The sequence below is a fragment of the Danio aesculapii genome, chromosome 3 (genome assembly GCF_903798145.1).
Source record: "Danio aesculapii chromosome 3, fDanAes4.1, whole genome shotgun sequence".
In the NCBI taxonomy this organism is placed as follows: Eukaryota; Metazoa; Chordata; class Actinopteri; order Cypriniformes; family Danionidae; genus Danio; species Danio aesculapii.
The window spans coordinates 60,896,306-60,908,805 of record NC_079437.1 but is presented as its reverse complement, the minus strand read 5'-3'; the positions used below and the strand labels follow the sequence as shown (position 1 = coordinate 60,908,805).

General features: G+C 34.2%; 1 protein-coding gene across 1 annotated transcript in view; it reads right to left on the bottom strand.

The window, feature by feature from the left end:
- helz (helicase with zinc finger) overlaps positions 1 to 10,538 on the bottom strand; it is a 75,303-nt gene extending 64,765 nt beyond the window's left edge. Inside the window, exons 1-4 of the mRNA XM_056452834.1 lie at positions 10,452 to 10,538; positions 4,567 to 4,773; positions 1,847 to 1,883; positions 165 to 289 (exon numbers count right to left, since the gene is read on the bottom strand). Of these exons, the coding sequence (XP_056308809.1) occupies positions 165 to 289; positions 1,847 to 1,883; positions 4,567 to 4,755 (351 nt within the window). The 5' untranslated portion in view covers positions 4,756 to 4,773; positions 10,452 to 10,538. The remainder of the gene's footprint in view (positions 1 to 164; positions 290 to 1,846; positions 1,884 to 4,566; positions 4,774 to 10,451) is intronic.
- Positions 10,539 to 12,500: the final 1,962 nt, after the last annotated feature.

Genomic DNA, 12,500 nt, shown 5'->3' with positions numbered 1-12,500 from the left:
TTCGAGGGGCGGATGGAAGGTTATAATATTTGATTAAAAATAATGAGGGCAAAGGGATTTTTACAAAATAATGAAGCACATGGACACATCATTTATAAGAAACACTACTACATACATATAAAAATAAGAATAAATGAACTTTAGGGATTAAAGTGATGTTTTACCAGGGGTTCTCCATAAAGCGCTTTAGAGAGAACGCTGCAGACCTCCTGTAAGCTTCCGTCCAGCAGCAGACTCTGAAGCCCTGCCCTGAAACTGCCATCTCCCTTGGCCAGCTCCTCAGCAAACACTGCGCGAACAAACACAAACACACACACGCAATGTGAACAAACACACACACACACACACACACACACACATAAACATACACACAATCCTGAGCTGTCTGAGGAGAGAAACACTCCCATATCAAAGCCTAAACATTCTAGCTAATATCTATATGATTTTTAGACATTGATGCAAATAAAATAATGATAATAATAATATTAAAATAATAATAGTTTTTCAAAAGATTAAAACACAACCAAAATAAAATACACACACATACATGTATATATTAGAGAAAATGTTTATTTACAAACTATATATTTATTTCTAATGCAAACTATATGTAAATATACACAATTTCATGCACAGTGAGCACACACACATTATGTAAATACAAACTATTATTTTGCATGTGATTAATCGCGATTAATCATGACACAGCTAAAATAATAGTAATAATATAATAATAATGATGTTATTTTGTTGTTGTTGTTGTTATTATTATTATTATCATCATCAATGATGATGATGATGATGATGATGTTATTTTGTTGTCATTATTATTATTACTAATAATGATGATGATAATGATAATAATAATATTATTATTAATGAAGATGATGATAATATTAATGACAACAAAATAACATCATTATTATTATTATTATTATTATGATTATAATAATAATAATAATCATCATCATCATTAATAATGACAACAACAAAATAACATGATGATGATGATTATTATTATTATCATCATTATTAGTAATTATAATAATAACAACGAAATAACATTATTATTATTATTATTATCCTCACCATTATTAGTAATAATAATGACATTGAAATAACATAATCATTATTATTATTATCATAATCATCATTATCATCATCATGATTAATAATAATAACAAAATAACATTATTATTATTATAATCATTAATAATAATAATAACAACAACAACAACAACAACAAAATAACATTATTATCATCATCATCATCATCATTAATAATAATGACAACAACAAAATAACATGATGATAATAATGTTATTTTGTTGTTGTTGTTGTTGTTATTATTATTATTATTAATGATTATAATAATAATGTTATTTTGTTATTATTATTAATCATGATGATGATAATGATGATTATGATAATAATAATAATGATTATGTTATTTCAATGTCATTATTATTACTAATAATGGTGAGGATAATAATAATAATAATAATAATAATGTTATTTCGTTGTCATTGTTATAATTACTAATAATGATGATAATAATAATAATAATAATAATAATAATATGAACTAATACAGGATAACAGAACTGACAACACCCAGAAGAAAGACACTCAAACAGGGTTGGAGCAAGTGGAGGATGAAGAAAATTATGACAATTGAGAACATGCAAACTCCACAGCTACCGTGTCTCCCAGTTTTAGAATTAATATTAATAATGCAAGAATGAACTGTTTAACCAGAGACAACATAAAGAACAAGACTAACATTGGCCAATAAATACGGTCGATGGTAAATCTTGCATAATGATATGGAGACAATTTGATCTTACCATGCTTGCAGTCTTCATCAGCCTGATCATAGTCCTTCTGTTGAATCAAACAGACAACAAAATGCTTACTTTTCTGCTAGATTTTGAAAAAATATCTAGTCAAATATCATGTGCCGTCATCATGGAAAAGATAAAACAAATCAGTTATTAGAAATGAGTTATTAAAACTATATTGGGGGGGGGGGTATACAGGGGGCTGATAATTCTGACTTCAACTGTACATTTTAATACATGCTTTTGTCTGTTTGATCCTTCTTTTACCCTAATCTATTCAACGTCCATCAGTATCCCGATTGTTTATCTCTGTTGTTTACAATTTTTCGTATGTTACAATAAACAAAAAGTTAAAAATAACAAATTTAAATACAAAATACAGAAAAAAAAACATTGTTAGCTCAAACACTCCTTCTTCAAAACACAAACAGGTTAACTCTTGTGTACTGTTCAAATCGACTCCTCTTTGGTTATGTTGGGGGCTGTTTTTGTCCCATTGACTTCCATTATAATCACATTTTTTGATTGCAAAGCCATGACAGCGAATAATCACACACTGTACTCCGTATAACCATATAATTAAGCCAGAAACTAAGCTTTTTTTTTGCACTGCAACTGATGATCAACAGGGAAAATCTCAACAGGGAAAACCAGCAACAATCAAGCATGATCATGGCTTTGCAATAAAAAAAAAAATCTGATTATAATGGAAGTCAATGGGGCAAAAACAGCCCCCAACACAACCCAAGGCGAGTCAATTTGCCCAGAGTGTATTGTTGAGTGTTTGAACATTTTTCAAAGCATTTTCTCAAATATGTGTCAAAATAAGCTTTGATCATTCTATTTGCTGAAACACAGAGAACGTTTTGACCAAATTAAGACTCAAAATCACCCCGGAGTGGATGAAAATGACCCAGCAGCACACAAGGGTAATAAACCTTTTAAAAAAATGTTAAATATATTTTTTTGGGTAAATGATGATTAACCTATTAGCTATTATTGTTTATGATTTGCTTTTGTAGTACATTTGGAATTTAACCAGTGGCCCATTCTTTGTAAATCTTGCCTATGATAATATTTCTTTAAGTACATTGTACATTGTACTAGGGCTGGGCGATAAAATCGCTATCGGTATTTATTTACCGTGCACCCGTGTCAATATGGATAAAAAATAAATAAATAAATAAATAAATAAATAGGTATGTAGTTTCAGTATGAAGGCTATACTCTTATTAAAATGTGGCCGCTGAGTGCGCGCCTTGGAAGGAATGCCAATAAGCTTAAGGGTGTCGCACACCAGATGCGCACATGACAGTTGGAAGTACTGCACACCAGATGCGCACATGACAGTTGGAAGTACTGCACACCAGACGCGCACATTCGAATGTTATTTATTATGAAACTATTCAGTTGGAGCTCTGTGGCATGGCAGAAATATGAACAGTGTCCTGAATTGTGGCTGGGCGCCGCAGACAGCCGCTGACTTGCGAAGCCGGTGTGCGTACCCTGATAGAAATCTATGTTTAGAATTCTAAAAAGCATGGCACTGCGAGGCATGCCGCTGAGCTGCGCATCCGTTGCGAGACCCATACCTGCCAACATTCGGACAATCTCCAGGAGATTTTATCCGGGGCTGCACGCGAACTCAAGAATGGGGGGGGGGGGGGGGTAGGGGGGGAGTTGGAAGGTGCGCACGTAGTGGCAAGCACGTATGAAGATGGTTGCGCGTTGGGTTCGGTGAAAAAAAACTGAGGAGCGGGGGGAGGGGGGCTGTGGAATTCCGTGATTTTTCCGGGAGACAGAACAATACGGGAGGTGTTCGGGACATGGGTGTGAAATATGGGAGACTCCCGGGAAAAACAGGAGTGTTGGCAGGTATGGCGAGACCGCCTTCAGGGTGAAAGTATGTCATTTCCTATGAAGGGGCGCGACTTGCATGACGCTTATACGGGAGTAACGATTCATGCAAGTAGAACTAACCAGTTTGCTTCAGACTTTGTATGGAACACAAACATTTAATAACGTAATAACGGTAGATGAATAACCGGTAGATGACTAACACAGCACATCCGAACACTGCAGTGCTTTTTACTTTTCTCCATAAATTTGTATCAGAGCTGCAGCAACAGTTTGTCCGTTTGTCATCCTCTGAGAAAACGGATTATGGTCGCCTACTTATGATAGACGCCAGGAGAGCACGAGCGCAAAGCGCACTGAAACTCACGCTTGCACTTGTCACTTCAGGTCAGAATAACAACACATGCGATAATGAGTGCCGTATAGCAGCAGTGAGGGGATTGTAAATAAAAAAAGGATGTAAGGATGTCGCCAGAGTGGCTTTTTGGTTTCTTTTCCAGTGCATCCAGCCACTTGCTCTCCATCTGAAAGAAATTTTACTTCATGTAGCCGTACATTGTACATTCATCCTGATAACTTTAAATAAACATGTCCAAAAAAAACTAAACATTGTCATATCGCACACCCCTACACTTGCAGTTTGTTCAAACTACTTATTTTAAATGAGCGGAATCAACATAATTCTTGAGTTTTTTGAGGGGACAACTTAATTATGTTCAGTCCACTTAAATTTGTAAAAACAATCAAGTTAAATGGGTCGATTTGTGTTGGGACAACAAACATGAAGGAATTGTGTGGAACTGCATTTTTTACAGTGTACACTCAAAACACAAACAAGTTACGCTCAGAAACGCAGCTTTGCTTCTCACCAGCTGTAGTCGTGCTGCTATGCGGTAGAGCAGGGCTCGCGTGCGCAGGAGGGCAGTGCTGGGGGTCGGGGTCCGGGGCCCCATGGCCAGCAGGGCCTCTGTGCTGTGGGCCACCGCCGCCTCATACTCCTGCCTCGCTAATGATCCAATGGCCTCGTCACATGACTTCTGTGGCCTCCTGTCCTCCATGACTCTGGGACAGAGTGTCTGTTGAGAGATGCAAGGGGTTAAACGTCTCAAGGTTCAGGTGCAGGTTGTCCAGTGCTTTTAAGATAATATTTTTCATTTTTATTGTATAAAATGTTTCGCATTAAGTATGCAGTTAGCTTGGAAATATAAAACGGAGCCTCATCTCAAGTTACTCACCGAAACAAGTGTTTTAAAAGCAAACATTTTACCTGTCAAAAGTCTTGTCGCCTATCCAAGTTTTAGGATAAACAAATAATAACTTGACTTCTAGTTGATCATTTGGTATCAGAAGTGGCTTATATGAAAGGTAAAGGCCTCTAGATTATGCTTATTTTACCACAATAAAATATGATCATGCCTTGATTTTGAATGATTTCATTAGGACAGTAAGGTCTGACTCTGCTTAGACTAAAGTCTGCTCACTGAACCTTCAATAATGTCCAGTATAGAATATGTGCTCATGCTGCAGTGGAAACAGAATGAATATTGTGTCTGACTCCATCATGAGCTTGGAGGACTGCATCCATACATCTCTGACATGACTCAAATCACTGATTAATAAAGTCATCTGGAATGGCAAAGAAAGCCTTCTTGCAGGACTCCCAGAGTTCATCAAGACTCTTTGTGTTCATCTTCAACGCCTCCTCCTTCATCTTACCCCAGACATGCTTAATAATGTTCATGTCTGGTGACTGGGCTGGCCAATCCTGGAGCACCTTAACCTTCTTTGCTTTCAGGAGCTTTGATGTGGAGGGTGAAGTATGAGGAGCGCTTTTCCAAATGATCAACTAGAAGTCGAGTTATTATTTGTTGCTCTTACAACTGGGATTGATGACAAGACTTTAGTCAGGTAGTGTAGATATTGTCATATAGCACAGCCCCAGTTATGATCATTGTGTCAAAAGTCAAAAATAAGATGAATGTTCACCTGCAGTGAAACTTGCTGAGCTCATAATAAGGCATTCAAATATACATTTCCCCTCCGGTTAAGTCATTTTTCCTTTCTTCCGTAATAATTAGGTCACAGGTGTAACGTCCATCTAGGCTGAGTTAGCAGACGCTGCTGTAAACTCTTTTGCCACATTGATTTTTTATTTTTTATGCAAAACCACCATCTCAAAGCAACAAACTACTTTTGTTGCTTGTTCAAACTACTTATTTAAACTGAGTTGAAACAATTCCTCTGTTTTTGTTTTTATTTATAAGTTCAATCCACTTAAATTACTTTAAGAACTATTAAAGTTAACTTAATCGATTTGTGTTGGGACAACATGAAGGAATTATGTGGAACCATATTTTTATATATATATATATATATATATATATATATATATATATATATATATATATATATATATATATATATATATATATATATAAAAATTTAAATTTTTTTTTAAAACAGCGAGTAAACTTTACTTTAGTTTTGATGAGTAGGCAATACAGAATCAGCAGACATTTTTTGCTATTTCTGGCGCAGATTTGTGCTGATTTTGGGAGTATAGTAACTTTAAGGTTCATGAAGTAAATCCAATTAGATCCACTTGTTTGGTAAACAAAGCAAGTCTCTTTTACAATACATTCACTAAAAGAAAATATTAGACTGTAAACAAGGTAATGACAAAGTCAACATTTTTATGTTGCTTTAGCTTATTTTTATCATGTTTCAGCTCAATTTTTTTGTTCATATATTTAGTCAGTTTGACTGATTGTGTTGTCATGATACTGAAATTTCGATACGATACCTTAAATTATGCAACATTAAAAAGTATGCAAATGAAGTGAAAAGGGAAAAAATAAGCATATAATGCTAAATTATTGGGAATATAAAATTTACGATAAAACATATACATTAATATAATATTAATCAGATATGTCAGCAGTTCTTGCATTCAAAAGACAACGGTTTAGAAAAAAATCCAACCAAATTAGTGCAATCTCATGTTAAAAGGTTATTATTTTGTCATATTTTTACAGTGTTTACCATGTTTACTTTAGTTCTGATGAGTAGCACCATACAGAATCTGCAGACATTTTTTTGCTATTTCTGGCGCAGAATTCTGTCAAAAAAATCTGCAGAAATCTTTTAAAAGTTTCTTGATCTAAATACGACTGAATTTTGTTTTTCTAACATATACACACTGAATGACATTTTACTGGGTGTCTTCTTTTAATATCAAATCATTTAATCTTTAATAAAATCCACTGCACCCAATTAAAAAATATAGAAACGAGTAGTGATTATAAGAAATTAGATCATATCTTAAAGATTAAAAAACATTTTTGATAACAAATGGGTCAAATTTAGTGTTTTAAAGGACTGTTAAAAATGTAGGAGCATTTTGGGGTCAAACTGTGATCTTTTATTAGTCTTTTAAAAAGATTCTTGATCTAAACATGACTGAAAATATCTTTTGCTCTGACACTAAATGACATTTTACTGAGTGTCTGCCACATGGTAAATCATGGTAAAAACTGTATGATAATGCATGCATTTTCTATTCTCTAGAATAAAAATACATCCACCATCACACTTTAATTTGTTTATAGGGTTAAAAAAAAGTTTCCCCACATATTTGGCCAATATACATTTGATATATTGAGTTTATGTATTCCTTGACTACTATAAAATAATTAAGCATCAAATAAAATCCACTGGACCTAAAAAATATGGAAACGAGTAAACTATTATATGAAATTAGATGAGATCTTAATGAATAAAAAAGATTATGACGACAGATAGGTCAAATTTAGTGTTTTGAAGGACCGTGATGACAGTATGGAGATTAAAAATGATTATTTAGGAGCATTTTGGGGTCAAACTGTGATCTTTTATTAGTTTTTTAATGTCATCATACAGTTCTTGATCTAAATATTTTATATCTAAATATAAAAAATATAATTTTTGCTGACATAAACACTGAATGTCATTTTACTGGGTGTGTTCCACATGGTAAAAACTGTATGATACTGCATGTTTTTTTTCCTCCAGAAAAAAATACATCCATCATCACACTCTAATTTGTTTATATGGTTAAAAAAACGTTTCCCCACATCTTTGGCCAATATACATTTGATATATTGAGTTTTTACATGATAGTATTATCAAGTATTTACATGATATAGAACAATTTAACCTTTAATAAAATCCACTGAACCCTTGATCGAAACTAGTAAGCGATTATATGAAATTAAGATAATATCCTAATGATTAAAAAAAATTGATGACAAATGAGTTAAATGTTGTGCTTTAAACCACAGTGATAACAGTATGAAGATTAAAAATGACAATTTACGAGCATTTTGGGGTCAAACAGTGACATTTTATTAATCTTTTAATGTCATCAAACGATTCTTGACGTAAATATTACTTTGCCGACTGGACGACATGTTACTGAGTGTCTTCCACATGGTAAATCATGGTAAAAACTGTATGGTAATGCATACCTTTTCTATTCTCTAGAATAAAAATACATCCATCACCACACTTTAATTTGTTTATATGATAAAAAAAAAAAACGTTTCCTCCCCATCTTTGGCCTGTATACATTTAATACATTGAGTTCATGAATTACTTACAAAGGGACTAAGCCGATAAGAAAATGAATGAATTGCTTAAATAATATAACCTAATTTAACCTTTAATAAAATCCTCTGGAGCCTATAAAAGTGTAGAAACAAGTAAAAGATTATATGAACTTAGATGATATCTTAATGACTATAAAACGATTTTGATGACAAATAGGTCAAATTTAGTGTTTTGAAGGACCGTGATGACAGTATGGAGATTAAAAATGACAATTTACGAGCATTTAGGGGTCAAACTGTGAGCTTTTATTAGTTTTTTTAATGTCATCAAATGATTATTAATCTAAATATGACTGAATTTCATTTTTTTGGCTGACATATACACTGAATGCCATTTAACTGGGTGTCTTCCACATGGTAAATCATGGTAAAAATGGTATGATACTGCATGCATTTATTTTTATCCAGAAACAAAATATAATCAATCACTTTTATCAGTGTATATGGTTAAAAATAAAAACATTTTCCCTACATCTTTGGCCAATATACATTAGATATATTGAGTTTATGAATTATTTACATGATATAGATCAATTTAACCTTTAATATAATCCACTGGACCCTATAAAATACTGTTTCTAATGAGAGATCTGAAATTAGATGATATTGTAATGATTAAAAAACATTTTTGCTAACATATAGGTCAAATTTAGTGTCTTGAAGGACAGCGGCGGCAGTGTGGAGATTAAAAATGACAACTTATGAGCATTTTCGGGGTCAAACTGAGATCATTTCATAGTCTTTTAATGTTATCAAACGATTTTTAAACCAAATATGACTGAAAATATCTGCTGACATGTCAAATGAGTGCAGATACTAACTGTATGAGGAATAAACAACATATATTCATCACAGTTTTATTTGTTTAGATGGTTAAAAGCCCTTTTATTAAAGCTTTAGCCCATGATACAATCATTTTTCATAAATGACTTGAACATAAAACACATTTACATTTATTAAAATCCCCCAAAACAAAAAGACAAAGTCTGCAGCAAGGGCCTTAATGCAAAACTAAAATAAATAAATAAATAAATATTACACCACATGATTAAAATAACCGTTTTGTTACTAAAATTTGCATAATTTCACGTAGGCTACATAACACACACACACCCTATCCAGAGTCTCTCACTTTCACACATAACGTTACACACGCGAAGACTGTCTGTTATACTACACACACACAATAACACACAGTCTAACCAAACCAACATCTAATTAACCTCCTGCACACCAAACAAGGCAACAGAGCCTCAGTAAAATATATAAACACTCTATATTTGGATTCCGGGTCAGTTAATAATAGATGTCCCGTCTGAGTGCGAGTGTGTGGCCGCGTCTCAAAAACCTAGCGAGCAGCCTAGCCAGACAACAACAATCATCCATCTACACACATTCAGGACACTCGAATCTGACATTCGGCTATTCCCTCGACAGCTTTGACTAAAAATGTGCGTCTGAATGTCTGAAAAACGCGTGTACCACTCCAAATCGTGATGACTAGCAAGGCAGCGCGCTAGGTTTTGAAACAACTCCCGAGTGCCCGATCAGAAACAACAACAACTGCGTGTGCGCCGTTAACATCAACACAAAAAGCGATGATAACCTGCACTTACAAGGTGTTATGAGCAATATATGACTACCAAATGTGTTAGTAATCGTCACTAGGCGCGTTTAAATAATAGCGAAATATAATAATACACGTATGTTGCGATGATCGCTGCTCTCATGGCCTTGAGCTCGAGCCGCCCCCGGACACACATATTTACAACATATTCCTGCAGCATCCAGATCGCAATCGGTGCTAAATTTCACGTATTTCCATTCCGCATACGAGCATCTTTCCGCGGGGTGATGACGCGGCTGGCCCCGGGGCTCTGATCGCAGGCGGACGCGGACACATTTAGCCGCTAGTCAGAGTAGCGCCGCCGCGACCAGGCCTGTTCATCGTCACGTCAACCGTGCGAAGGAAAACCGTAGCTTTTGCGTTCCGGAGCCCGTCAATACCGAGCATAGAACCGCGTCTTTATTGCGGGCTCGACGGCGCAGAGGAGCGCGCAGGGCGAGCGGCGCACGGGAGGAAGGTGTTGGAGGAAGTCTGCACTTACCTAGCTTTACTTTCTACGCCATCTTGGATCCACTTGTCAGCCGTCGCGATGCATTATGGGTCAAATATTTCTGCGCACTGCTTCCTGCCACCACACACTCAACACACACGTACACATTGCACACTACACACACACACACTGCAGGAGACTCTCTGGGGGGTTGACATTTTTGATACCCACACAGCAATTATGATTAAGAGAGACTCACTTCCTAAAATATGAAGCATCTGTGTTTAGGCATTTTTCCTGAGTTAGAAAATCCAGTTCACGAAAGCCAAAACAATCATTTTAATTCCATCACAAATATATAAATAAAGCATTATCATAGTATTATTATACGTCTATGTATCCATTCATTCATCAATCTGTTTATTTATTCATCAATTCATCAATCTGTTTATTTATTCATCCATTCATCAATCTGTTTATCCATCCATTCATCAATCTGTTTATTTATTCATCCATTCATCAATCTGTTTATTTATTCATCCATTCATCAATCTGTTTATTTATTCATCCATTCATCAATCTGTTTATTTATTCATCAATTCATCAATCTGTTTATCCATCCATTCATCAATCAGTTTATTTATCCATTCATTCATCAATCTGTTTATTTATTCATCCATTCATCAATCTGTTTATTTATTCATCCATTCATCAATCTGTTTATCCATCCATTCATCAATCTGTTTATTTATCCATTCATTCATCAATCTGTTTATTTATTCATCAATTCATCAATCTGTTTATCCATCCATTCATCAATCAGTTTATTTATCCATTCATTCATCAATCTGTTTATTTATTCATCCATTCATCAATCTGTTTATTTATTCATCCATTCATCAATCTGTTTATCCATCCATTCATCAATCTGTTTATTTATTCATCCATTCATAAATCTGTTTATCCATCCATTCAACAATCTGTTTATTTATTCATCCATTCATCAATCTGTTTATTTATTCATCCAATCATCAATCTGTTTATCCATCCATTCATCAATCTGTTTATTTATTCATCTATTCATCAATCTTTTTATTTATTCATCCATTCATAAATCTGTTCATTTATTCATCCATTCATCAATTTGTTTATTTATCCATTCATCGATCTGTTTATCCATCCATTCATCAATCTGTTTATTTATTCATTCATTCATAAATCTGTTTATTTATTCATCCATTCATAAATCTGTTCATTTATTCATCCATTCATCAATCTGTTTATTTATCCATCCATTCATCAATCTGTTTGTTTATCCATCCATTCATCAATCTGTTTATTTATCCATCCATTCATCAATCTGTTTATTTGTCCATCCATTCATCAATCTGTTTATTTATTCATCCATTCATCAATCTGTTCATTTATTCATCCATTCATCAATCTGTTTATTTATCCATCCATTCATCAATCTGTTTATTTATTCGTACATTCATCAATTTGTTCATTTATTCATCCATTCATCAATCTGTTTATTTATCCATCCATTCATCAATCTGTTTATTTATTCGTACATTCATCAATTTGTTTATTTATTCATCCATCAATCTGTTTATTTATCCATTCATCCACCCATCAATCCACCTGTTTTTGATCCATCTATTCATCCCTCTGTTTATTTATTTATCCATTCATCACTCTGTTAATTTATCCATCCATCCACCCATCAATCTGTTTATTTATTCACCCATCCATCCTTCCATCCATTCATCCATCCATCCATCCATCCATCTATTTGTTTATTTATCCGTTTATCCATCCTTCCATCAATCATCTGATAATTTATTGACTCACCCACCTATCCATCCATCCACCCATCTATCTGTTTATTATCCATCCATTCATCTGTCCAGCTGTTTATCCATCCATCCATCCATCCATCCATCCATCCATCCATCCATCCATCCATCCATCCATCCATCCATCCGTTTTTTATCCATCCACCCACCCACTCACCTATGAATCCACCCATCCATCTGTTTCTTTATTTACACATCCATCCATCCATCCATCCATCCATCCATCCATCCATCCATCCAT